Here is a 27,280-nt window from a genome sequence, read left to right on the forward strand (position 1 = left end):
CGGAGACCGCGCCACTCGCTGGGTCATCCATCCTGATTCCCCGTCGGCTCAGCTCGGGCACGCAGCAGCACTCACCCATTCTGTGGGAGCCCGGCACCCCTGCTTCCGTCCTGTGGGCTGAGGATGCCTGGAGAACAATGTCCCTGAACACTAAACGCCACCTGGTCCTTCCTGGGCACGTCACCGGAGTGTTTATTCTAAACACGGCCCGACAGTCACTCCCGCTCACAGAAGAAACAGCCACAGAAAGGTTCAGTGACCCCAGCCAGTCTGACAGGACAGCAAAACCACATGCCAGGCTGTGGGACACGGAGGGGTCAGGCTGAGACAAACTGGCCCGATGCTCCGCTGCGGACCCCGAGCGCAGGAGCAAAGAGCCCTGCCCACGAGCCCAGTGGCAGATGCAGGAGCAATCAGCCAGTCTGGCCCCACAGCCTGTGCCTCCCACGCCCCGGGCCTGCTGCAAGGGCAGGACGGGGTGGGGGGGGCGGGCCTCCCGGGTCAGAAGCCACAGCCGTCACACACCACGTACATCTTTATTATTGCAGTCAATGCCAAAGCACATTTCCCGGGTCTGCAGCACAGGGAGGCGCATGGGGCGGCAAGGTGAGCAGAGCGCCGCCTCCCCGCAGGGTCCCTCCGGGCAGGGCAGATCAGAGCGGACAGAAGTTCCAAGATTGCCGGCGACGGCGCGGCGGGGCCGGGCACTGGCTCACTTGAGGCGGTAGAGCATCTTGCGCTGCAGGCGGTGCTGGACCTCGCCCCGCCGCAGCATGAGCTGCAGCACCTTGTGGATGGCGTGCTCCGGGTATTTCTGCGGGACAAGGCCAGATCGTCTCCCTGGCTCACAGAGAGCCTCGCCGCCCCGAGATTCCCCCGCCCGTGTCCTTGGAGCCTAAGAAGGGCTCACACTTCCTGAGGGCCAACTACCTACCCAGCACCCTTCTCAGTCCTCACACACGTTACTCATTCCGTCCATCCCCACAACAACCCTGTGCGGCCGGAACGGGATTATACCCGTTTTACAGGAGTGGAAACTGGGACACAGAGGCCAAGTCACTTGCTGAGGTCACACAGCAATTAGGGTAAGAGTTGGGACTTTCTGACTCTAGAACCCAAGCTCCTGACACCCTAAGCCTCTCCAGGCCTTGGTCTGCTCTGTGGGCACTCCACAGAGCCACTCCGTGGAACCACTCTAAGGAGTAAACGAGGTGATGTATGTGAAAGGGAGCTGAGACCTGCCAATGGGCTGTTCCTATGATCTCAAAGCGGTGGAAGGCCCCTCCCCTCACTGCAGGCTGAGAGCCAGCTGCCCTCCCCGATAAAGGGACAGCGAAGACACAGCCACCCAGACCGAGCCCCAAGGGCAAGAATGGCAGGAGCAGGTCTGCAATGGGGAACAGGCCCCACAGGAAGGCCCACCTGCTTGGTGAAGTCCTGGATGATGCTGTGCTCCGACACCTGGGAGCCAATGGCAAAGCGGCGTTTGAGCTGCTTCTCGATGCGGCTGAGCATCTCCTGGTCCTCCTGGCTGGTGAAGCCCTCCACCCCTGTGGGCACGAGGACAAGGCTGAGCTCAGCATGGGGGCCAGGGGTTCACGCGCCCATGGTGGGAGGGTGGGAAGTTGGGAGCGACGGGTCTCTAAGCCAAGGAGCAGCGGCTGGAACCAGGCCAGAAGGAAAAACCAGAGCAAGAAGAAGGGTGTGCCTGTCCCAGCAACGGCCACCTGAGGGGACGACTGAGCAGAGCTGAAACCAGAACCAAGGCCAACATGTGGGGGGAGGCCACCACAGCAGGGGGAAGCGCAGGGGCGAAGGCACGAGGCAGTAATGCTGGAGTCAGTCAAATCCCAGTGCAGGGGACCAGAGGGCCAGAGCGGAGACCAGGGCCCAGGGCTCGGGGGCCCCTGTGGGCCACAGCAAGGGCTTTGCTTTGATTGTGGTGAGAGGAGCAGCCACTGGCGGCTCTGAGGACACAAGCTGACTTGTGAGGAAGTGGTAAGGCAGCAGGGACAATTTCCTGGACACCTCAAATGGAGAGCTGAGGGGGCCATCAGTGAGTGACTAGGAGGAAGAGCAGCTGCTGTAGACACATCCGTGAGGGAGCTGGGACAGCAGGAGACTCGTGACTTGTAGCTACTGCTAAGGGGTGCACCTCCCCTGCCAATCAAGCGCTGCGTAATGAGATTTCAGGCAAGGCGCAGGTGAGATCAAGGACAGGGAAGCCAGGGAGACCTCAAGACTCCAGTTTGAAGCAGAAGTCTGGAGGTGAACTCCGACAGCCTTGCAAGGCCCTCGCAAATGTCACCGCCCCAAATCACACCTGCCTTCCGGGCCTTCTGCATCCCCAAGACCTATCCACGAGCAAATGCCTCGTATGAAGGGAGCCCCCGGGTCCAGGACTGAGTCTTCAGAAGCTGGGGCAGGGGTACAGGGCCAGGCCCCAGCCAGTCCTTTCCCAGAAGAGATACTTTTCCTCACTTCAGTCCCTGCTGAAAGGCACCTCCTCGGGAGGCCTCCCTGACTGCCCACTGGGGGGCAGTATACACCTGGCCCCTCTGGACTCCCCACTCAGTTTGCTTGCTTCTGCATGGGCCTCCTATCTCTCCCCAGCCTGAGTGAGAGCCCCCCTGGGGCAGAGACTAAGATCTGTTCACTTTTACAACCCCAGCACCTCAAGCAGGGCCTGGCACATGCAAGCACAAGCTGTGAGAAGGAATGGGTCGCTCCAGAGGCCTGTGTGTGACCGGACCCAGCACGTCGGCTGGAGCAGCCAGTGCGACCTAGTTGGCCTGGGGGTAGATAGCCTTACTTCCAGCTACGCTACCAGTGAGCCACGCACTTTGTCACCTTCTGACCCCTAAGATAAGAAGGGCTCAGGGCCCAGACCGGCCCACAGGGCAGCCAAAAGACAAATGAGGGAAAGGCCTGGCGGCACTGAGGTGACTGTGAACACGCTCATAGCATTAGTATGGCCACAGATAACGCAGAGTCAAGATGACCAGGGGAAGGTGAGCAGAGAAGGGGCTTCCTTCCCCCTTGAGGAAAATGATGAGCAGCGGAAACAGGGAGTGGGGCTTATCAGGAGGAGCTAAGAGACGATCGGCAAAGGCAGAGAAGGAACAAACACTCCAGCTCTCAGCCCACCGCATGCAGCGTGCTGCTCACCTGAAAGGGTGCCTGACAAGGCGGCGTCCAGCGTGGACACTTGGAAGAGCCTCAGTGCCTCCTCCACGTCTGCCTCAGTAGCAAAAGGTTGCAACTTCATCTTGCTGAGGGACTCAGCGATGCGCACAATGGCCTCCAGCTGCCTGCGTAGGAGCAACAGGGACACCCCGAGAGAGGCTTAGCCCATCCTCCCTCCCCTGCCGACCCCCTCAGGGCAGTGGGACCCCAGGGGAGACTGTGTCTGTGGCATGACCCAGCTCCCCTCCTCCTCAGGCACGGAATCCTGGCTCTTATGCCAGCACGTGGCACCAGTCGCTCTTGTGCCTAGGGGAATGTGGCTAAGGGATGGCCAGTAAGCCAAGCGTCCACGTGAGGAACACTTCACCAAGTGTTCTTAAAAGGTGGGCCCTTCATCCCTTCCTCTCTTGCCGCCTAGAAAGCAGAGGTGATGGCTGGTTCCGGCAGCCCTCCTGGATGCTGAGGATGGGGTGAGGCTGGGGGGAATCCAGGTTGCTCAAGACACACCAACCCTGGATCACCTTACCTAAGAGACAAACTCCCCATTTACTTCAGCTACATGACTGGGTTTCTATCACATGTGGGGAGGTCACTTCTAACAACCAGGGCTGGAGGTGGGATCCCAGCCACGGGACTCGGCCTCACTCTAGTGCATGTACCCACAAGAACGAGGACAGAAGAGCTAGAATCCAAGGCCCAGAGAAGGAAAGTGATTCCCTGCAGCCACACAGTGTGCAGGACCCAGGACTCCCGCCTCCCGGCCCTTCCCCTCACCAACAGGGGAGTATCAGGAAGGACCTGAAAAAAAGGTTCTGGCTTTTCTCAGTCTTAACCCCCAAAACACAGCTCATCAGGGAAGCCACTGTTTACACTTCATAGGGCTCCTCCCTGCCCAGCACACTGGCCACCAACGTGGTCAGCATCAGCGCCTGGCCCCGCGAGCAGGTGTGCCTGCTTTGTGTGCAAGGCCCAGCCCGGCCACCTGCTCACCTCACGGTGATGGGGATGCTGGAGCGCCGGTCGATGTCCCGCTCGTGCTGACGGGCCCCGCTGCGCATGATGATGTACCGGTTCTTCAGCTTCTCCGCAGCCTCTGCCGACAAGCGGGGGCCACACTTCCTGCAGGACAGTGGGGAGCAGCTGCCCTGAGGCCAGAGAGGAATCTTGGGGCACTAGCCCCGCCCCCGGCCTTCTGTCAGCTTGCAGCACACCACAGCCGCCTGCTCACCCAGGCTGGGGGCCACCAGACGTGAGAGAGGTCTGGGCTGTGAGCAGGGGCCAGGGAGTGCAAGATCGGGGGAGACCAATGGGGGACTTCAGTGGAAAACACCAGGCCTGTCGGTGGGGTGAAAACGGCCCCTCCCAATGGCCGGAGATGCATGGTGCCTGCGACAAGGCAGGCACTGGCCCCAGGGAACTAAGCACGGTAGCACCACGGCCCGGCAGACAGAGGGCTCCCAGCACTCCCACCTCCACACTCAAGGACAGGATGCCCGAGATGGAGCATGCGGACAACCCCAGGAGGCTCGGCTGTGACTGCTGTCCAGGGGCAGGGAGCACACTGGATGCTCTCGGGAGGGAGGTGGCAGTGGGGTGTCCAATCAGGACCTATTCCCAGCCTGTCCCCTCCACCTGCGCCCCCCAATGCGAATCATCTCTAGTTTAGGGGAAAGCCTTAGCTCACCTAACCCAACCCACATCCGGATACCGAGACAAAGGGCCAGAATCTAGAGCCTTCAACTCATACGCAGGGACCCACGCCTCTGAGGACGGGCACAGAAGCTTGGCACCATAACAAAGACCCAGCCCGGCAGGACACGGCTCGGCCATCCCCGGGGGAGGGGCTGACTCAGGGCCTGCCTGCTGCAGAGCTCCAGCTCCATCACAGGGGCACTCAGTCCTCCACGCCCGGGTTGTAGCTCCAACAAGAGACACAGAGGTGTATGCCCAGAGTCTTGGCACAGTGGCTAAAAGCACAGCCTCTGGAGCCAAGGTCTCTGGGTTCAAATCCTGGCCCCACCCCATCTGTGACTTTGGACATCCGTAAACTGGAGTGATATCTCAGTCTTGTAGGTTTTGGGGACAGCTAGAGTTTATCTGGAGGTAATACTCAGAGTAACAGCTGGCACAGAAGAAATACTACCTGTCTGGTTACGACCACCGGCATCTATGAGAATAACAATTCAAATGGCAGCTGCCACTTACTGTGTGCTGCCTGGGTACAGGGCTATGCCAGGCACTTACTCATCACCCTGTGTAATCCCAACAAAAGCCCAGGAGACAGTGGCTCAGAGATCAGTGACTGGCCCAACGCCACACTGAGGGAAACACCGCCCAGAGCCCCTATGCACAATGACCACGCTGCTGCCTCCCACACTTCAGGCAACAGGGTTTCCAAACCCCTCTCCCGCTTGAGAGCGGGGGAAAGTAAAGCCACTGCAGCACCGTGCAAGGCCAGAGAGGCTCGGCGCCCATTCAGTAGCCACAGCCCTGGTGGCCAGGATTCTTTCCCACCCAAGGGCACAGGGCAACCCCACCCCTGGGCCTGCATCCGGGACTCACGCTCGGCAGTAGGCGATGAACTTCTTCAGTTTGGCTAGGTCGATCTCGCCCTCCACAGCGGGGGTCTGTGTCAGAGCACTCACATGCAGGGTGATGACGTGCTTAGCCAGCATCTGGAGTAGAGGAGACGCTGGGTCAGCCAGCGGGTCCTCCAGAGCCTGACTCCCTCACAGATTACCCCCGAGCTGCCAGGGCCTTCTCTACCTCCAAAGGGGAGCAGCTGCTGAAGAACAAGCCTCCACCAAAGGAGGTAAGCAGAGCAGCAGGGGTGGGGGAGCCCGGTGCCACTGAGCCCAGAGCCCACCCCAGACCCAGACCTGCCAGGGCTTGATTACATGAGCCATTAAGGTCCTCTCCAAATCTACTAAGCAGAACTGAGACTCCCCTACTTGCACTGACTCCCTGTTTCCTGAACAGAGACAAAGGCCCAGAGAGTGACCCCAAATCACACAGCCTGATACCCATAGCAGAGTCAGGACCCCTAGTCCAGCCCTCGCTGCAGTCCACAGGCCGTCTCCTGGGCTGCTCGGTACCCACGCAGCCCGATGGCAGCTCTTCCGGGCAAGACACTTGCTCGCCACCGCCAGAGCCGCAGGTGTGCACCACCCAGCCCCACCTACCACATCCCGCTCCTCATTGTGCTCGTCCTTCACGATGAAGATCATGTCAAAGCGGGACAAGATGGTGGGCATGAAGTCGATGTTGTCCTCCCCCTTCGTCTCATCCCAGCGGCCAAACACCGAGTTGGCAGCGGCCAGGACGGAGCAGCGGGAGTTGAGGGTGGTGGTGATCCCGGCCTGTGGAGGGGCAGGGAGGTGACATGGACGCCCGCTCTCCCGCACACGGGCACACACACATGCCACCACACAGGCACAAACACAGAAGAGACTGCAGGGGCACCACTGCTGCCACTAGCAAAGACCTGGGCACCCGCACTCAGCCCCACCACTCAGAGCTCCTGAGGAGGCCCCCAGCCCCCTGACACAGCTGGACTATGGCCAAGGGCTGAGCAGAGAGGGCCGCCCACCTTGGCAATGGAGATAGTCTGCTGCTCCATGGCCTCATGGATTGCCACACGGTCATCTTCTCGCATCTGCACCGGGGGAAGAAACGTCCATTGGGCTAGGTGAGGGGCGCAAGAGCCATGGCAGCAGGAAAACAGCAGCCGGGGCCTTTCCCAGGCCAGTGGCAGGAGGTGGGTGACCTCTAGCCACTGTGTGGGCTCCGCTCTCCTCTCCCACTCAGCAGAAGTGGAAACCGAGGATGGGGAGTTAGGCTACCTCCCCAAGTTACCCTTCGGTGACAGATTGGGGGGAATTGGCACCAGTCCCTGATCAGAGAGGGTTCTGCTGTCCAAGCACAGGAGGTCACACCCCAGCCCACGGCCCCAGGTGCTACGTCCTCACCTTATCAAACTCATCAATACAGACAACCCCTCCATCGGCCAGGACCATGGCGCCACCCTCCATGATGAAGTTGCGGGACGAGGGGTCCCTCATCACCGAGGCTGTCAAGCCGGCCGCGCTGCTGCCTTTGCCAGACGTGTACACCTGGGGAGAGGGAGGTGGTGCCGGCCCCTTACTGACCCAGTAAGGGGGTCCCACTTCAGGTCATACCTCAGAACCTGTCTGCAGAGCACCGATCTCCTCCCTCTGGAGCGCCAATCTCCTCCACTCAGCCCCCAATTGGCCCAGAGGCGCACCTGAACCCCCCAGTGCCCTGGGAAGCAAGCCTCAGGGGCCCGGCTCACAGACTAGCAAACCAGTGACCTTTTGAGTTGCGCTCTGAGCTGGGACAGGGAGGACTCCTAACTCTGTTAGCCCCCGTGGTGTCAGTATAGCCCTGCCTGCCACGTGCTTCCGCAGAGCTCTGGAAATGGGGCAAGTCCAGAGTGAGGTGTGCTCAGTGTAAAGTACACCGGAAAGTACCTCACTGATATTATGTAAGCCAAACGTCTAAGGAACATTTTAGAGCTATTGGGTTAAAGAAAATACTATGTTGGCTCTTGTTTCTTTCACCTAACACGGTTACGGGAATATTTAAAATCCCCTGTGACACAGCTGCAGTTTACAGGGCATCCTGGACAGCAAGCCCTTCATCCAGATGCCTGGATGGCCCTGTCCCACTGACCAGGCCCTCCTGCTCCCCGCGCTCTGACCCCACCACCCTCTGTCAGGGCAGAGGACACAGCCCGCCTGCTGCACAGCAAGACACTGGGTCACATCCCTATGCGAGTTCTTACTAGCCGTGGGACCATGGGCAGGACACTTAGCTGTTCTGCCCCAGTTTCCTCCTCCATGAAAGGGGACCACCACCTAGCACACCACCCAAGCACTGACAAGCAAGCATATGAAGGCCATTCAGGCAGCGCCTGGTCCTTGCTTTAGCAATGCCTGTCACCAACACCGTGACTGAGCGGTGGCTAACTTGGCTCAGGGAGATCAGGGCACGTGCTGAAGGTGCACAGGCACCTGCTGGCCAGGCTGAGACCTGAACCCTACCCTGCCCCTCAGGCCAGCACTCTGCCGCCGCCCGAGCCACACACACAGGTCAGTCCCCTTGCTCCTCTCTGCCCTCCTGAACACAGGCACGAAGAATGAATAAGAAGGTTCTGGGTAAGTCGGCCCACCGAGGGAGGGTGCCCAGGGGCCCTGCCTGCCAGCCTTCCTCCGTGAGGGGCAGCCAAGGGGAGCGCATCTGGTGCCGGGCACTCACCCCGATGGGAGAGCACTTCTCCACAAACTTCAGCAGCTGGGACTTGGCCGTCCCCGGGTCCCCCAGCATCAACAGGTTGATGTCTCCTCTGCGGGTGAGTCCATCAGGGAGCCTGGGTGGGACAGGCAGGTTGGCAAGGCAAGAATCCAGAAGAGCCGGGACTCATGCTGGTCACCAGAATGGTGGGCTCCCCAACCTATGGTGGTCCTTAGAGCTAGCAGAATCAGGTCTGGGCAGAGTGCACATTCACACACAGCTGTGACCCCAAACTGCACCGTGGCTGACCTGCCTCCCAGGGAGAGGTGAGTGCCAGGGACACTTAGGGGGCTTGGGCACATACACCAAATAGCCAATACACACCCCTCACAGCTGGAGAAGTTGGGGAGCTGCCAGTGGGCTGTGCCCAGTATGACAGGGGTGGGATGGAGCACGAGGGGGAGCTCCTAGCACCACCCCTCTGCCTGTCAGCAAGGCCCTGTAGCTCTCTATGCCTCAACTGCCATCTATAAAATGCACAGCACATCACAGCAGTCTCGCAGGGCTACTGGGAGAGCTGGCTGGTTTCAAATACACAAACACACCCTATGAATTTCTGGAGGTGCTCATATTGGAATCTTCTATACCTCGAACCTTCGTTTCAAATGAGCACGTGATGTCTTTTGAGACTAGGATCTCTCACTTATGTTTGCACAGCAAAAAAGTAAGAGAAAGAGAGATTGAATCTGGTCTCCAAGCCCAAAGCTCAAACACTGCCTTCGCCAGGCCCCCACAACTGAGATCAGGGATCGCTCTAGGGGCGAGTGCTCGGACTAGCCACCAGGCAGCCGGCAGCAGCCCAGGACTTGGGAAAGGTGCCCACGAGCCAAGTCTGGGCGTCTGACAACTGACCTCCTGTGGGGTGAATCCCCTACTCTTGCCCTGCCCCAGGGGGCATGAACACCCACCTCTTTCGGGAACCCCCAAAGAGCAAGCAGGCGATGGCCTTCTTCATGTCCATGCCCCCAAAGATGGAGGGGGCGATGCTCCTGGAGATGAGCTCATAGAGGTTGGGGAGGGAAGCCAGGCGCCGGAACTCCTCCTCCTCCTGCGGGGTCACGGCCCCAGTGAAGCTGCGGCCTGGGTGGGCAAAGGACGAGGAGCTGAGAGCTGAGGAGAGACCCTGCTCCAGTCTGTGGCCAGCACAGCAGGGGAAGGTCCCCCAGAGGGAGGGCCCTCAGGGACAGACAGGCATAAATGCGCCCCCCCTCAGGAGTGGATGTGAGTGTTGGAGTGGGGCAGAGGGTCTGAGGAGTTAGAGTGCTGATCTCGGGGATCACTGGGGAGTTTCTATCTCAGTTGACTGACATGGTGTCTGGTCACCACAACCCTGGCTGCTGTGCAGGGCAGAGTGAAGGGACAGGGGTAGACGGGCAGAGCAGGGTATAGGCGCACCAGCAGCCCACGGGGAAGCAGGACCAGGCAGGGGCTCGAAGCCAACTCACCAGAGCCTTCTGTGTCCACCTGGATGCCCAGGACACGGATGTAGGAGCTCCGGATGCCGACGCCCACCCGGTCCCGGCCCCGGCTGGAGGTCAGGCCGAACTTCTTGATGGAGTAGATGCCCATGATGGTCACCCTGTTCCCGGGGACCACCTTGTCACACAGGTACCTGACGGCAGGGAGGAAAGAGAAAAGGAGGTGAGAGCCTGTTGGGGACAGCAGGCTACGAACCCCAGTCAGGATCTCCAGCCCAGGCCCTCTCTCCCTTTCCAACTTTCAGCAAATCCCATGGGAGAAACTAACAGGCAGTCTGGGGCAGGGGTATCAGGCTGGGCCGAGGCTCTGCCAGCTGCTGGCTATGCAGCCATGCGCCTTGGGCCCCCCAGTGTTAAGATAGTGAGGAGACTGTCCCAGGAGGAACACAGGCTGGAAGCCAGGCTGCTCCCCTCACTACATCCCTTCCCATAATCTGCAGGGGCCTCCATTCTGCAGGGGAAGCAGCATGTAGGAAGACGAGGCACAGAGCAATCATTCCATAACTAGTTGTCCCTGCTTCCCTCACCCCCCACTCTGCAAGCTCCACACCCACACCCGATCTAGGGATGCAGCCAAGAACGCCCACCCTCAGGGATGCCCGTCCCCCCAACCCCGCCGCCACTCACCGGTCGCAGTAGAGCTGCATGTGTCTGGGCATCTCACCGTGGGGCACCGCATCAGGGAGCTCCTGCAGCTTCAGGGTCTGAAAGTCCACGCACTTGCACTTGTCGGGCATGATGAAGTATGGGTCCAGAGGGCAGCTGGGACGCCCAGCCTGATCCCTGCACAGGGGAAGGAGAGAGGGTCACCAGAGTGACCCTGAGAACCCAAAGGCTGGGGAGTCCATCGCAGGAGGCAGGGCCAGGAGCAGGAAGTGAAGGGTCTCCAGGATTGGCTGGAAGAAGGCCACGCCCTCCGCCCAGCAGGCAGCATATGCAGTGTCCTCACCCAGGCACCCCCAGTCCATGTCCGGCCTCCGCCCCTGGAGGGGCCTCCAGGCCCACTCACGTGTTGCATTTCCTGGGCAGGGCGTAGCCCTCCAGGCCAGGGCGCATGGCGATGTTGGTGAGGGTGTTGCGGCAGCTGCGGCACTGGATGGAGATGCGGGTAGCCTTGGCACGGACCCCGGAGGCCGAGATGATGATGCCGGGGATCTTCACCAGGTGTGACATCATGTCGGACTGTGACAGAGCATCGGGAGGGTGAATGGGGGGCCGGGAGCCCGAGATCATGCACTCAGTGTTTAAGAACAAACACTCTAATTTCCTTTAAAATCATTACAGGTACGATGTTGACAGACACTAAACCTACATGAAAGAATGGGGAGTTCATTAAGCTCTATTCTTTCTACGGGGGTGTCATTTTTTTTATGAGCAGCAGCAAAACAAGAAAATCTCTTTCCATCGTCTTTCCTCCCATTCCCAGTGTGTTTTCTAGAACTGATAGGCAGGCCACACGTTCACATCCCCGTCCTCCTGGAAGTCTAGGGGACAAGAGGAAGAAAGAGGCTGGCCCCTCTGATAAAAGAGGCCAGCGCCTCGTGTCCTGCCACGCCGGGCACTGGACTGCAGCAACAACCCACAGACCCATAGGACATGTGTTTGGAAAACTATCCACAAAGCTGCGGGTCTCCAAGTCCCACCAGATCCAGAGTTGGAAGGATTGGGGTCACCTCAGCTCCACTAAGCCATCCCTAATAAGTGATCCTTCTGGGGGGATCCTCTCCACTGGAAACTCATTGTTCCATGCAGGCCATTCACTATGTTGCCAATGAGTCTGGGAGTGGAAGCTGGTCACTGGGGGGAGCCAAGGTTGGCCTCTCCGCAGGGCGGGTCCAGTGCAAGCTGCTCGTCCCCACATCACACATTTACACACATATCACCCCCTCCAACTAGCTGCCCACACACTATCATCACACCCTGGGCTTCTCTTCTTCACTGCATCCATGACCCTGAGCAAACTACTGTGGTGATGCTTCCGGGTTTACTGAGTCTTCCAGGTCAATACAAACTGGGGCAGGAGGTTGTCATTCAGTTGACCGTTGTTTCCCCAGGACCTGACTCAATGCCTTGCCATAGGAGAAGCTCAGGGAATTTGTACAAGGGAGCTCATTTCAGGGGAGAAAACAGGCTCAGAAAGGTTGCGGGCACTACTCAGTCACAAAGCAGGCACCTAGGTCTGCCCATCTCCCTGGCCCCCAGCACCGTGTAGCAGCCAACACCACCCTCGACGGGGCTTCAGCAGACCCACCTTCAGGCTGCGAATGTTGGACGAGCTGGCATCAGACCTGAGCATGACCTGGATGTCCTGCAGCACCTCCTCGCCAGTGGGCCGGGGCCGGGTCACCTCATCGGCCACCTCCTTAGCAGCTTCCTCCAGCTGGAAAGGAGGAAGAGCACAGGCTTAGTGACCTGAACAGAGAAGGGAGTGTCCTGGGGGCAGGGCAGGTTCAGAAGCAGGGGCCACTCACCAGCTGCAAGTGCTCTGCTGGCTGCTTGTACAAGTAGTCGGCCAGGTCCTCGTCGAAGCTGGCCAGGTCCTCCATCTCCACCTCTACCCAGTACTCCCCCAGGTTGTAATGCCGCTTGAGTTCATCTCTGGAGGGGGCAAAAAGGAAACCAGCACTGGCTGAGGTGCACCTAAACCTGGAATCTGCCCACACGGTCACCACCACTCCTCTGCCGGAACACACTGGCATTCCAGGGTGTGCTGCTAGTTAAGCTTGCAGAGACTCCTTCCTCTAAAGACAGGCCCGGTGGAAGGAGACGATGAAAGAGTCAACAGCATTTCAACATTCAACAGGTCAGTCTCGGAGAGAGTCTGGCTGCAAACCAGTTCTTTCATTCCTTGGATCCTTAACCTTCTCACATCTTAGACAAGCAAACACCTTGAACATTTCAAGACAGCAGAGACCACATTGGTCTTGTCAACCATCAGACAGGCTCTTGTTCCCAGAAGACTTCAAGGGAGGAGACACTGGCCTCCCCACAGCCTGCTCCTCAGCCTCAACCCATATGTCCGGAGCCTTGTCAAGTGGCAGTCTGAGCTAGTGAGCCCCCTGCTGTACCCAGCCACCCCTTTCCTCTGCCCACAAACTGCTTCTGCCGGAAAGACCTCCACTGAGGCTCTTCCCTCAGCTCAAGGACCGCCCCAACCCCAGTCCCTCTGGAGCAATGACCAGGTCATTTACGTCTTGGTCTCCACGCCTCCCTCCCACTGAAGTATAAGCTTCCTGAGGCCCAGCAGGATGAATCTTGTCATCTTTGCATCTCAGTGCTTGGCACAGAGCTGGGCACACAGATGGTTGATGGAGGCAGGAATGCCATGCCATTTTACTGATGAAGAAACTGAGGCCCAGAGAGACAGTTGCCTGGAAGTCGCTCAGCTAGTAACTGGTCAGGCCAAGCCTGACCCTCAAACTTGCGTAATCTCCAGTGTAAGGTCCCAGGGGGAGGCCGGCCTGAGACCATGTGCCATGACGCCGCAGGTGGCACAGGAGCAGGGCTCTGGCCCCTGTCCTTCAGTGCGGCGCCTGGCACTTGGCAGCAGCAGGTGCCCTGTCCACCTAAGTCACAAGTTCCAATGAATGGGGGAAGGGAATCAAACTGCCGTCTTCACTTTTTGCACCCACAGGTGGCACGTTTACTGGGTTATCAGGGACATTACATGAAAGCAGCAGCAGCTGACGGACGGGAGCAAGACTCAATACAGAAGGGTCCAGGTGTCTCTAGCTGGTTGTTGGGGGCTCCCTCCACAGGTGACTGGGGCCAACGTTAACTTCAGGTATAAAATGCAGGCAACAAGGGGGTGAGTGGGGTGGCTTTGAGGGGACAAAGCACCACTGGGTCACGCTCCGGGGGCCCCGGGAGGGCTCCTTCACCGCCGGCCGTTTTCCCACCTGTGCTTGGACTGTCCAGTCACCAAGGGCCCGGGGTGAAGCCGCGCGGCCAGCCCCGCCCCAGCCCGCACCTGTATTTGAAGGTGAAGCCGGTGCGGTCGGTGCCCACCCGGTACTGCCGCAGGAACTCCTTGAAGCGCCTCTGCAGCTGCGATTTGCGGGCCTGGCCCTCTTCGGCCGCGGGGTCGCCCCCGAAGCTGTCGCTGTAGAAGATGCCGGGGTCGTCGAAGCCCGACATGACTGCACCTGGCGGGGGGACAAAGAGCTGGCGCAGGCCGGGCGCCCCGCGCCCCCCCCGCGGCCTGGGTCCGCCTGTCAGGAGCGGACGGGCCGGCGCGCTGCCCGCCCGGCCCCGGCCCGCGCCCCGGGAAAGCCCTGCCGCTCCTGCCCCCGGCGCAGACGCCCGCCCACCCCCGTGGGGCCGACTCCCCGGCCTCGCCGCGCTCACCTCCGCTCCCCCGCGCGCCACCGAGCCAGAGGGGTGAGAGCCCCACGTTCCGCCGCCGATTTTCGCGGGGAAAAAGGAGGCGCCGCGTTCGGAAGTGGCGGCCGCCGCGTTCCCATTGGGTCGCCCAGAACGCTCGGCCTGCGATTGGGCCGCTCTGCTCCCGCCAGCCCCGCCCCCTAGCTAGATACCTGAAGAGGATTGGCTGTGGGCATCATGACGTCATCATCCGGCCCTCCTTCCGGGCTCCATTTTGTGTGGCGGCAATTTGGCGCGAAATTTCTGACCCGGGAGGAAACTCTGTCAAGGGGCGGGGTGGATGCAAAGATGGCGGAGGGGCGGGGCTTCGGGGCGGGGCGGGGCTTCGGTCGGGGGGGGCCCTCAGAAGTGCTCGTTTGGCCGCTGGGCCCGCTGCTTCCTCGCGGCTCCTGGAGGGGGCGCAGCGCTCCGGCCGCCGTGTTGTCTCAGAAATTGGAGATTAGAGCCTCCCTGGTGGCGCAAGGAGTTAAGTACCGCACTATGAAGCAGTCCGCAGCCTCTGCAGCACGAGTTCGAGCCCCAGGCAGGGAGTTACCCACATGGTGCGGCAGACCTCTCCTGTCTCCCCGCTGCTCCCCCCAGCAGTGGATTTCAGTCAGTCTGCATGTTCTGTTCCCCAGTCTGTCTCTGGTGAGTCATCTCACCCCACCATGTCTGGCCTGTACCCCAGTTCTTGTCTGCATAGATGGATATATCTTTAAAAAATTAAAAAACTTCAACTCAAAACTTGGAGATTAATCTGAAATAATTTCCCATCAGATATTGTTTGGAGACACTGCCTTAATGTCGTCACAAACTTCAGACTCAAGGATATTTTCCTAGACCCAACCCTAATTGTAGATTTTTCGCCATACTTCACATTTATGAAATTTGGTCATCCTTAAAATTGATGAAAATTCACGACCAGATTCCCAACCCAGCATGGAAAATGGGCAGTTTGGGGGAAAATCACCACACTCGCCTGCAGCAATAAGGACTGAATCATTTCCCTTCCCTTTTCCATACCCACCCCCAAAACCACTGGAGGGAACTTTGTATTCTTTGCTACATTCACACAAAAATATTTACAATGAGCATATTTTCAAAGATTTATTTTCATTTGTGCATACAAGAACTGCGGTACAGACCAGAGATGCAGGGGTTGAGAGGATTCACCAGAGACAGAGTGGGGAGCAGAACAGACAGATCTACTGAAATACACTGCTGAGGGGAGCAGCGGGCCACACAGGAGAGGTCTGCCACGCCATGCGGGTAGCTCCCTGCCCGGGGATGGAACGCGTGCTGCAGCAGCTGCAGACAGCTTCATAGTACTGAGACTTTAACCTCTGCACCACCAGGGAGGCCCTATAATGAGCATTTTAAACATGTGTTTTTGCAGTGTGTAAAAATGACATCAAATGAGTCTGAAACTGGCTTTTCTCATTAATACTTCCTGGAAGCCCCTTGGAGTGGAGAATAGATGGACGTCATTCTACTGAACAGCCACCTATTTTCCATAGTGTGACTAGAACACAAATGATTCATTTTCTTATTAATAGAATTCAAGATGGTCTGGCTCTCTCCCCTCCCTCCCTTCCTTCCTTTCATTGTCACCACAAACAAACGAGGCCCCTTTCCAAGGAAACTGGGACTGGGGTGTAAGAACTGTAACTGCTACAGCTGCCCAAGGTTTGCACACACAAGCTCACAGATGGTGGCTCCTGGTCCTCGTTGCACTTAGGAGCCTCCCAGGGGCTCTGATGCCACCACGCAGACTGTCTGGCCACCGCAGGACCCTGCCAGCTGCTGAGGAAGCGAGGTGTATGCTGCTTTTCATCTTGCCAACAAGTAAAAAGGAGACTTGAAGTGATTTTTCTTAGGATCCAGACTTAGTGACCAAGCCAGGATTAGGGACAATGGGCCCACGACTCCCAGTCCCATGTACTAATTGTGCCAGGAAGGTTGTCCTCTGCTCCCCCAAATACACCGTCAGTGAGGGGCTTTCATATCCCCAGTGGGGAGGCTGTGCAGTTCATATTTTGGTGGTTTTCACAAGTTAAGGGCAGCAGAAAAGGCTTGGGGCTTAGAGCTCGATAGACCTGCTTTAAAGCCTTCCTGACTCTGAGAGAAGCAACACCTTTCATTGGTGTGCTGTGAGGAGAACAAGATACAGGTGCGGGCCTCCCTGGTAGCCTAGGGGTTAAGGCTCAGCACTATCATCCCTTTCACCTGAGTTCGATCCCCAGCCAGGGAGCTGACCCACATGGCACAACAGACCTCTCCTGTCTCCCCGCTGCTCCCTTCAGCAGTGTATTTCAGTCAATCCACCTGTTCTGCTCCCCACTCTGCCTCCGGTGAATCCTCTCACACCCTGCTCCACTGGCCTACATCAGTTCTGCGCAAATATTAAAAAAAAATTATATTTATAAAAAAAAAAAGGTGAGGCGCCATCTTTGCACAAGACACTTGTGAGAGTCACAAGTCACTCTCACTAGCGAGAGTCACAGACACTGATGTCCCTCCTCTCCTAACAGGAGCTAAGGTTGCATGGTGTAAGGATTTTGCTACTTGACACAGCAGGTGAGGTGGCCCCCCTGAATTCAGGTGACAGGTGACAGAACTGAGCCCCAGAGAGGTTACTAACAATCTCAAAGGCCAAGCTGCGAAGGCGGGTAGCAGGGATTTGAACCCAGAGATCTCACTCCACCCCTAGGGTTCCCTGTACAGATGACATCAATTATACCCCAGAACCTGCTCATTTCAGCCCAACAGAACAATCTCTTTGTCAGTCGAGCTGAGCTTGCAAAAAGCAGGGTTTGCCACAAAGATTCATCCACCAACTGCTTAAAATTATCCCCCACAGTCTCAGAACAGGCCACAACATCGGAAATCTGCTCCCACCACCCCCACCCTCACCCCTATCTCCCCACAGGGAGAAAGAGTGACAAACAGGTCAGTTTCTCAAGAGTAACAGAACCCAAGACAAACACTTCAAGGTACTGTCAGACAATGTCATTTATTATTTCACATGAAAGTTAGAGGCCAAGGCCACAGAGCTGTTAAACCCTCCCTCCGCCCCCACACACCCACCCCAACCCTGCTATAAAAACATAATAGGACACAACAAACTAGCACAGTTTAGGCTGAGCCGGGAACAAAAAGTGGCTCCACAAAAAAAAACAAGACAAAAACACAAGATATAACATCTTTGCACAATTATATAAAAGTTGCCGTGGCCAACAGGAACCTGGGCACGGCGTGTCACTGAGACCACGGAGCCAGGGCATGGGGAGGCCCAGGACAGAGGTCACTTCTGGCCAGGTCTTCTGGGCTCTACTGCAGGAACAGGGTGCCGAGGGGCCCAGCAGGACTCTGGAAGCTCAGGTCCCAGCTAGATGTGCTCTGAGTTGGGGACCATGCCACAGGCCCCTTCTTCTTCTCCTGAGCAGGAGGGGGACAGGGAGATGGTGGGGGCCCCGACAGCCTCCCAGGTCAGAGGTAAGGAAGTCAGCCAAGACAGCCTCCCTCTCCAGAGAGAGCGCCTTCTGCTGGACAGAGTTCATGGCAGGGACCAGGCCCGGCATTCAGATAGCATAGAGTCCCACGGCGACAGTGGCCACCAGAAAGCTGAGCGTGAGGACCCATCGCAGCAGAGGAGTCTGGGGGAGGAGGCTGAGCTGGGCTTTCCCTCTGGAGGTCTCCGTGGGAGTGGAGTCTGAAAGAGAAAGGGGCGCAATGTCGACCACAGGTGGATCCAGGTGGGGGTGCCTAAGGTCACAGGACTCTGCTCGCCAGGGAGAGAACCCCCTCCTCACACTGTGCCTCCTCCATTTTCAGCCAGCCCACAGGTTAAGAGACTGTCCCCTGGGGGTACTCCAGGGTGCCCCCTTCGAGAACTACTGCACCAGGACAAAGCCCCGTCGCTCCCCCACCAGGAGACCCATCCCTTCAGAACTGGACACACTGCAAGGCTCCCAATAGAGGGGGCCACGGGGCATGGCCTGAGAACTCTGGGAGGCACATGAAGAGGAGACAAACACAGGACCCCGAGGTGTCATGGCTGCTGAGGATCCCATGGAGGGGCACAGCCAGAAACCCTGTGTCCCACGTCAGGGGGCCTCTGCTCGGGAACCACTAAAGGGGACCTGAATCACTGGGCGAGGGCTCACTTTTGAGACAAAGAACTTAAAGTAGCTCTGCCACCCTGCATTCTGGAGCTGGGGAAGCTGAGGTTTAGAGAGCCCTGCGGCCTGCCCTGGGGGCCAAGCTGACGGTCACCTGAAGGTTGAGGCCAGGCCCCTCTGCCCCTCCTTGTTTAAAACATTCAGAAGACAGAAGCACCAAGAGACTGGAGGCAGACAGCCGGGCCCCGTCACCTCCAAAGGAGCCCAGAAGAAGCAGCCTCCAGCCGCCCCTTACCTGGCGCGCTGCTGCCGGGCCGCCGGCGAAGCCCTGATGCTTGCAAAGCGCCCTGGTCCTGGCTGTCCCGAGTCAGCAGCTCCTGCAACTCTTCAAACAGCTGAAAAACAGAAGACACGTTGTCTCAGTGACAGGTGGCCCCAGGCCCAACCTTGTTTTAGGAGTGGTGTCCTCGCATATACGGGGGCTTCTGCAGTCTGCTGCCTTCACTTGGCCTTCTGGGGTGAGATTCGCCCATGGCAAGGGGCGGGTCTGGGGATTCATTGGCCAGGGTTTGTGGGTACAGAGCAGTCATGTGCCCAGCCGAGGCTAGCCCAGAGGGCAGGCAGCAGAGGCTAGCCCTCCGGGGGCTTCTGGCTCTGACACCACCCCCCTCCCTTCCATGACAACTGTCTGGAAGACAGATCTGCCTGCAAGATACCCCAGGCTTGGCGTGCAGGGGGTGCTGCTTCTACAGTTGCTCCCACCAGCGTCTCCTGAGCCCGCGCTGGGAATGGGGATTCAGGGGCATGAGCTAGGGCCCCCGTCCCCACAGCAGCTGCTCTGGAGGCTTGGCTGGAATGAACTCGCTTACCCCTCACAGCCACTCTAAGAGCTGGGGGCTTTTAACCCTCATTTTACAGAAGAGGAAATTGAGGGGCAGAGAGAGGCAGGATCTGGCTGAGATTACCCAGCCAGTAAGTGGCAGAGCTGGAAGCCTGGCTTCCAGCACTTACCCACGACCCACAGCCCTCTCCCCTACCACACGAGAACCTCCCGGGGGGAGCAGCTGGGGAACCACAGCCACCCGAGCTGCCTGATGCTCACCTGAATGTTGAGCAGGAACGCGGTCTTGGCCTCTTCGATCACCCTGTGCCTGACCTCGGGGGTCATCTCCAGAGCATTCATGCGGGAGCGGTAGAGCTGCTTGAACTTGGTAGCGCTCTCGATGTTGGGGAAGGTGAAGAAGGCCAGGCCCTCGCCGGAGCTGGGCAGGTCCAGGGCCTTCTGAGCGATCTTCTTGAGGACCTGGCCCCCGGACAGGTCGCCCAGGTAGCGGGTGTAGGCGTGGGCCACCAGCACCTCGGGCTCCTTGCTCCCCACCTCATGGAGTCGCCGCACGTAGCGCCTGGTGGCCTGCGTGTAGGGCACGGCCTTCTCCCAGTCCGGCCCGTACCAGAAGGCCATGTCCTGCTCCAGGGCAGCCCGGCGGTGCAGCTCTTCCGGGAAGTAGAGGGGGGTGTAGACGGGGTTGTCCTTGTTGCGCTCGATCTCCTCCTCCAGGGCCACGTAGATGTGATACAGGGAGGCCATCACCAGCTGAAAGCAGATCGGGACGGGGTGAAGCCTCCCCTTAGAGAGACCCACCTCTCCAACGACCAGAAGCACTTCCTGAGCCTGAAATCTTTCTGTCGCACTGAGTAGTGCACGTCTAACTAAATCCTTAAAAAACAATCCTGCTTTCACAGAAAAGGAAACTAAGGTTCAGAGGGAGCATGAAACACTGAGGTCACACAGCAAGTAAGAAATGAATGTGGAGTCAAGCGGCCCCTGGCCAGAGGGCCCTGGATTAACTGCTCACAGGAGGTGCTGGTCACTGACCGCTGGCATCTGGCCTCTAGACTCTCCTTCCCGGAGGCCCCCCACCACCGCTGGATATGGGGTTGGGGGGACAGATCCAGTGTACTTTGCCTCAGAGAACTCCAGTTACACATTAATATTTTACTGAATTTGAAAAAGAGCAAAGTTTGCAAGTTCCAAGTGAATCTTCGGAGTTACTTCTGAGCCATTAACCTTCAGAGCAGCCCCGTATCTATCTCAGGCAAAAAACCATGGCCTGGTAGAAAGAAAACATCCTGGCTCTAGCCTCAGCTTGGCCAGGCCCCAGCTGTGTGACCCTGTGTAAGTCACTTGCCCTCTCTGGGTCTCAGCTTCCTGTCCCAGGGCAGGAGGTGACCCAAGGTCTGCGTGATGCTGTGCAGCCAAGCCTCCTCCCCTCCTTGCCAAAGGGGACAATACCGCAACCACACGTACTAGTGGGGGTAGGGCTGGGTGTGGGGCAGGCAGGACGGCCAAGGAGAAGCAGTGGGTATTGCCAGTGCTCGGCTCTGAAATCAACACTGACAAACGCCACCTCCATCAGCATCAGTGAAAGGAGCTGTCACGGATCTTTGCCGCCACTTTGAGTTCAGATATTTAGAGGCAGGATCCAAAGTTTACAGTGGCTGAAATGGGGTGCTCCCCTGGTTACCTCCCAGCTCCAGCCACATCACAGCCACTGTCCCATGCCATCTTGTGGAGGGGGGCAGAGGGCAAGGAACAAGGAGTGAGGAGTGGCCCCAGCACGCACACGAGCCAGGGCCCCAGAAGCACATTGCTGGGGGCTCAGCTCCCCTGCCCCACACTCTGTTCAACTTGAACAAGCCCCACCTCACGGGTCACCTGTCCAGTTCTTGGTCAAGGGCTTTCCTCTATTTGCTTGAATTTCCCAACGCTGTTGGGAAACAGCCAGGCAGTGCTGGGAAGTGTGTACCTAGGAAAACCCTTCTGTGAGCATCATTCCACAGACAAGGAGAGGTGTTGTAGGGAGGCTGGGGACGGGCCCTCACTGAATGGTGGTGCTGGGACTTTCAGCCCAGCCTACCCTCTTGCCTGAAGAGGCTCTGAAATGAACCTGCCTTGGTTTGATGTTGGCCTTTTCCATTTACTTACTGGCTGTGTGACCCTGTTAGATACTTAACTTCTCTGACCTCTCCCTTCATCTTCCTTATCAAGGGTGAGGCGCAGATTAGAAACTATCTGCATAAAATGCCCGGCACAGCAGGAAAGCTCAGTGGATAGCATGACCCCCCAACACTACAGAGACCATGAGCGGATGTGCTGTGTGACCTTAGAGTCATCTCCTGTCTCTGGGCCTCAATGTCATCCTCTGTAAAATGACCCCCTTAGGTCTGATGCCTGGGTACACCCACCCCTGCTAACACTCCCACCAGGGCTGGTCCCATCAGGCCACATACCTTAAAGCCCTGTCGGGTCACCTGGCCCTTCTGGAAGTTCTTCATGAACTCAGCATTCTCGGCCTGGGTGTGTACCTCCTTGGTGGCTTCCTTTAGGGCCTCTGACAAATCCTGGGGCCTGCTGCAGAGGCAGGGAGGGAGGGGGACAAGAGGTTGGCTGTGAGCTTCTGAGGGTGCTACCAGTGTCACCTTTATCAGGCTTCTCTGCAGAAATGAAGTCCAACTCCCATCTAATACACAGACCATGGTCCCAGCTGCCTGAAGACACTGCCCCATCAGCTCTTCAGTCATTAAAATACTACGTAACATGGCCCGGCTATCTCAGTGCGGCTGGGGGCAGCACAGCCCAGGAGAGGCAGCAGTGGGCAGGGTCTGGGCACTCATGTTCAACACCAAAATAGCTGTGGTTGGCTTTTAGACCCAGGATTTAATTCATTTATTTTGTTGCTGTTTCACATACAATCTCATGCCCCCTTAATGTTTGCTCATCATAAAAGCGTCTCGATTCAGAAAGCTACAAACTTCTGCTTTACTCCAAGTGCCTTTCTGGAAGTATCTCTGCCAGATGTCCGCCTGTATCCACCCACCCCCCCAACCCCCAATCGCCATTTCTCCTTTTTCTCCTAAGCTCCTTCCAGAAACACCACCTCCTGTTCTAGGTGCTGATCAAACTTTCCGGAGAAGGAAACTGGCCAGACTCAGAGGCGGACAACCCAGGGTCCGATCCCCGCTCCCAGCTCTGATGCTGCAGGCCAGCTACTTGGGCTGCTGCCTCCCTCAACCTTAAACTGGGGGCACCAGAGCCCCCAGACTGCCATGTTCAGGTGCTGGACAGCTGGTGAGAGTGGACTGCCACAAGCGGGCTCGGGTGAGTAAAGCGCTCACTCTCACCCAGCCTGGGGCAGCCCCTGGCTACAGCAGGGTCCTTTCCAAGCACCCCTGAAAGTCCAAGGAGAAAAGTTGCCCCCAGAGTGACAGCCTTACCTACTGACCCGACCCCTTTCGGGGAGCCAGGCATGCACACCACCTCTCACCCCTCTGCCCACCCAGGCACCCGCCGGCTCGGCAGCGGCTCCTCCAGCCTCCAAAGCCCCAGGGCGCGGCTCCCCGGCCCGGCCCGGCCCGGCCCGGCCCGCCCGCCCCGCCGGCCGTGCTCGCCTGTCCGGCTGCTGGCGCTCCATCGCGGGCTGGTGCGGCTCGCTGGGCTCGGCTCCGCTGGGCTCCGCTGGGCTCCGATGTCCCGAGGGCGGTGGTGAGGACCACGAGCTGCTGAGCCCAGCCGGGCCGGGCGGGCCTTTATCCCCGGGCCGGGTCACGTGGCCGCGCAACAGCTGATCAGCGCTTTGGGGCCCGAAGTTGCAACACCCGGCCCCGCCCGCCCGGCCCGCGCGGGCGGAGGGGAGGGTCACATGAGCCTGGAAAACAAAGCCTTTTAGCACAGGACGTTAAAAAAGAACTCTCTGGAAATCCGAGCTGCTGTGTGATGGAGCCCCCCACCCGGCCGTGGGGCTTCCAGCGCCCCAGGATTCTGGAAGTTTCCAGGTGGCTGGAAGGGAGCCTGCACAGAGCAGGAGGCTGGTGGGCAGCACCGGGGACTTACCCGCCCCAAGCTTCCTTGCAGCCTGTGCTGGGGCTCGGTCTTTAAAAGTCCCCTCAGGTGACAGCCTGTCGCTCCTCACTGGCTTTGAATGTACCCGGGTGTTTTTTGGGGTTTGGATTTTTGAGCACCTCCTGAGTGTTAGGGACTGCTGTCTTCAAGATTCATCCCTATAACTATCCGGAGGGATAGATCACTCCCATTTTATAGACGGGGAAACTGAGGCTAGCAGGGTTGAAGGGGGGGCGCAGCAATCTCCTGCACACACCCCAGGGCAAGTGTCGGTCTCTGCCTGCCTGCTCCAGGCTCTCCTGCCCTTGGTACACACCGTGGCAGCGCCAGTGTCCTGTAGACCCCCTCCCTGCCTGCAGCAAGGGTCCTCTTCCGGGACCCCTAGGCCGGGCTTGTCTCTTGTCCCCCGCGCCGGCTCCAGGCCTGGAACCAATGGCCTTGGTCACCGACTGCTGAATTAATTCTGTGTGAGGCTGGTCCTCAGCTCTGGGGGCAAGCAGGTAACCAGGGGGACCCGCAGGACAAAAAGACTGAATGATTCCTAAAGCCCCTTCCCGACACCAGTTCTGGAATGGAAATTTTTGTTAAAAAGTGACTTTGGCTCATGACAAGGACGTCATCTGGAAGTGGAGGTTGTCCGTGTGCCCTCTGCGGGGCTGCTGGTACAGTCTTGAAGATGCCAGCCAAGCACGGATGCCCCACTGGGCTGGGGGGCGGAGACCTGTCTTCCCTTCCACCCTGTTTGTCCAGGGGTCCCTGTGCTTGGAAACAGGCAGGTGGTGGTCGGTCCACCCAATCGTGGCTCAGCCTTCTGGCCCCGAGCAGTCCTCCTCCAAGGTCACTTTCCTGAGCGACAGTCCCCATATCAGTCCGGCCACGGGCACATTCCTGATAGAGTAGCCTGTGCCAAGGTGGCCTGCCCTGGGAACCACCTCTGCTTCTGTGACCGATAACAACGCACTATTAGTCACTGCCCACTCATAGTCACTGCACCAGATACGATTCTGAATAGAAACAAGTACTAATTCATTTAATCCTCATAATGATGCCACAGGTCGGTGCTAAAATTATCCCCACTTGGCAAATGAAGAAAGTGAGGCAGAGAGCTTAAGAGAGGGACTTGAACCCAGGTAGTCTGGCATAAAGACCTCAAAACTGCAAACTGTGGCGTCCTCCCAGAATGTACAGAGAGTAAATCATACCAAAGGAAGGGGGTGATATCCCCACAGCAGACGGCACCTCCAAGATTGTCTTGGAAACACTTGTCCTCTGGACGGCGGCATTTGCTGTTTTCCAAGACTCACAGAGGTCAGAACTGGAGCTCCTCCGTGATTTCAGGAAAAAATGGCCAAGAACTTTCTAGGAAGGAGGACCAGCAGAAACCAATGGCCTCAGAATATCTGTGTTACCTTGTAAATTCCCAGAGCCTGGAGTCAGCGAGCAGGTAGCAATCAAGACTGGCTAAACAGATGAGGGTGTGTCATGCGATCTCGCTCTGGTAAACATGATAATATTGCCAGGCTGCCAGAAAGAACTGAAATCAGCTGAAAGTTGCCATCTGAACCAGCTTTATTGTGCACCTGCTGTGTGCGGAGCTGTTAAGTGGGGCCTCATGTAATCCCAATAACAGCTCTGTGAGGGATGGTCATGCTCATTTCTACTTTGTCCATGTAAACCACTGAGGCACAGAGAGGTTAGGTAGTTTTCCCTGATCCCAAACTTGTCAATTCAGGAACCCCAGAAGGTAAAGCTTATATGATCTGACCCCTGACATGTGAGTACTGAGCCCCCAAGAGGGGGTGACTTGCCCACCCTGTACCCCCAATAGAGGATTCAGTGACAGAGGGTTCCTGGCTCCCAGCCCAGGTTTGCTCTTGGTGGCACTGCTTCCCCAGGAACCCCTGACTTGGCTAAAACAGCCTCCACTCCCAGACAAGCCAGGGCGTGGGTGCAGGGTGGGGGGTGCTGAACTGATGTGGTTCCCTCTGCCTCTGTGCTGGGGTTGCTCTTGCGGCCCTTCCGCATGCTGATTCAGCCTCCTGACTTCCCTTTCCTGTCCGCAAGCTGCTGGAATGGCCCCTGTGGTGTTCTTTCTCCCTCTGTGGCAGGCTGATCAATCAATGGGCCCCCAAATGCAGCTCCCAATGTTAGGGATCTTGCAGATGTGAATTAAGTAGAGGGTCTTGCGATGGGAGCTTATCCAGGACTATCGTTGTGGGTCTAATGGAATCACATCCTTGTAACAGGGCAGAGTGGGAGCAGCTAGGCTGGGCCAGCCGGGCTTGAGCTCCGGAGGCCCAAAGCTGGAGAAGCTGGAAGCCCACCTTGACAGAGCCTGCGTGCCCAGGCCCTCATGGAGAGTCTGGGCTGTAGGGAAATGATCCCAGAAAGGAACAGGGCCACGGAAGACAAATGTGGTGGAAACGCGAAAGAAACACTGACGTTGCTGAGCCAAGCCTGGTCTCCTCTGTCTCACCCCTCCCCAGAGGCAGAAGCTTATCTCGTGAACAGATCCTGCCAGAGATGCCATCCCTATGCGTGGAAACTGGGACTGTGCTTTGTTACACTTTCTGGTGTAATTCAGCTCCTACACCTTGTGTAGAGGAAGCTCCTCCTAGATTCTCTGGGTGGGCCCATTTGAATTACAGGGGCCCTTAAAGCTGGGGAGCTTTGGCGGGCTCACGGCGTGAGAGACACAGAAGTCAGAGACTTCAGAACGCAACAGTTTGCAGTGTGGAATCAGGGTCCAGTCAGGTGGACCATGCAGGTGGGAGACACGGGGAGGAGCCTTGTTAGGGGCGGCAGGGAAAGCCAGGTGGAGGCGCAGACCTGGCCTGGGGCAGACCTGGCCTGGACAAGCAGCATCCAGGGGCCAGTGTAGCTGCAGCATAGAGAGAGGGCGGGGGCGGGGCGGACACTGGAGCAGGCAGAGGGAGGACAGATCCCTGGACCTGAAGGCCCAGGTGTGCAGATTGACAGGCCTTCCTCAGGAAAGGAGGGGACAGATATGGACATGCACACGGCGGAAGCCAAACTTGTTTTTTGGGCACACGTTAATTTCCAGACTGGACACCTGGCATATATGAACTTGTCATCTCTGGTAGGGAATTTATGTGAAAGGCAAGAATTTAGGAGCATAAAGATTTTATCACAAGGAAAAGTGCCTTAGTGTCTGTGGGAGAGGCTGCAGGCTGCGATGGGGCTGAAGGCCGAGGGGAGGCCCATGCACTCTTCCCGCAGGCCCTGACTTGGCTCTGGGTTTCTCCTCCATGCATTTTGTTCGTGTTTCATTTTCTTTCATGCAGGGACCCTTTGTGAGATGGAGAGACAGGAGGGTTTGGAGCAATGAGGGGATGTGGCTTGGGTTTTCCCGGGATGGTCTCTGTGGTCACTGGGGTTAGGCTGCACACAAGAAGGCCAAGAGCAGAGGCCACCTACCTACTGCAGTGACCCAGGCCACAGATGTTGGGGGCCTGGACAGGAAGGCCTAGAAGTGGCAGAGGACGTATCTTAAAGGCAGGGCTATCAAGCATTTCAGAAGAGGAAGTGGATGTGGCAGGGGAGTCAAGAAGAACTGAAAGTTACTAGGTCAAGCACCTGGGGAGATGGGATTGCCAGGTTACTATGCTGGGAAGGGGGCAGCGGACACAGCTCAGTCTTGGACAAGTCAGTTTGGAGATGGAAGGGGACAGGCTTTGCAAACAATGGGCAAGAAAGGAGATAAGGGCCTCCCTGGTGGTGCAAGCTTCAGCACTGTGACACTACCAGCAGCCTCTGGAGCTGAAGCTCCATCCCCAGCCAGGGAGGTGACCCACATGATGCAGCACCTCTTCTGTCTCCCCCGCTGCTCCCCTCATCAGTGAATTTTAGTAGATCTGTCTGTTCTGTTCCCCGCTCTGTCTCTGGTGGGTCCTCTC

At 57.9% G+C, this 27,280-nt stretch overlaps 2 protein-coding genes across 2 annotated transcripts; both read right to left on the bottom strand.

Moving 5' to 3' along the window:
• Positions 1 to 519: 519 nt before the first annotated feature.
• Positions 520 to 14,114, bottom strand: MCM5 (minichromosome maintenance complex component 5; the record flags this gene model as incomplete). The annotated part of the gene is made up of 16 exons (XM_084255641.1): positions 520 to 814; positions 1,423 to 1,550; positions 3,169 to 3,311; positions 4,177 to 4,305; positions 5,749 to 5,861; positions 6,369 to 6,545; positions 6,776 to 6,841; positions 7,155 to 7,298; positions 8,464 to 8,575; positions 9,408 to 9,579; positions 9,945 to 10,111; positions 10,605 to 10,760; positions 10,987 to 11,159; positions 12,229 to 12,357; positions 12,449 to 12,575; positions 13,948 to 14,114. The coding sequence occupies 16 exons, from the start codon at positions 14,112 to 14,114 to the stop codon at positions 713 to 715; spliced, it is 2,205 nt and encodes a 734-aa protein (XP_084111767.1). The 3' UTR covers positions 520 to 712.
• Positions 14,115 to 17,923: 3,809 nt separating this feature from the next.
• HMOX1 (heme oxygenase 1) lies at positions 17,924 to 22,935 on the bottom strand (the record flags this gene model as incomplete). The annotated part of the gene is made up of 5 exons (XM_084254910.1): positions 17,924 to 18,054; positions 18,759 to 18,858; positions 19,566 to 20,057; positions 21,755 to 21,875; positions 22,913 to 22,935. The coding sequence occupies 5 exons, from the start codon at positions 22,933 to 22,935 to the stop codon at positions 17,924 to 17,926; spliced, it is 867 nt and encodes a 288-aa protein (XP_084111036.1).
• Positions 22,936 to 27,280: the final 4,345 nt, after the last annotated feature.

The sequence above is a fragment of the Talpa europaea genome (genome assembly GCF_964194135.1).
Source record: "Talpa europaea genome assembly, chromosome: 15".
Taxonomy (NCBI): domain Eukaryota; kingdom Metazoa; phylum Chordata; class Mammalia; order Eulipotyphla; family Talpidae; genus Talpa; species Talpa europaea.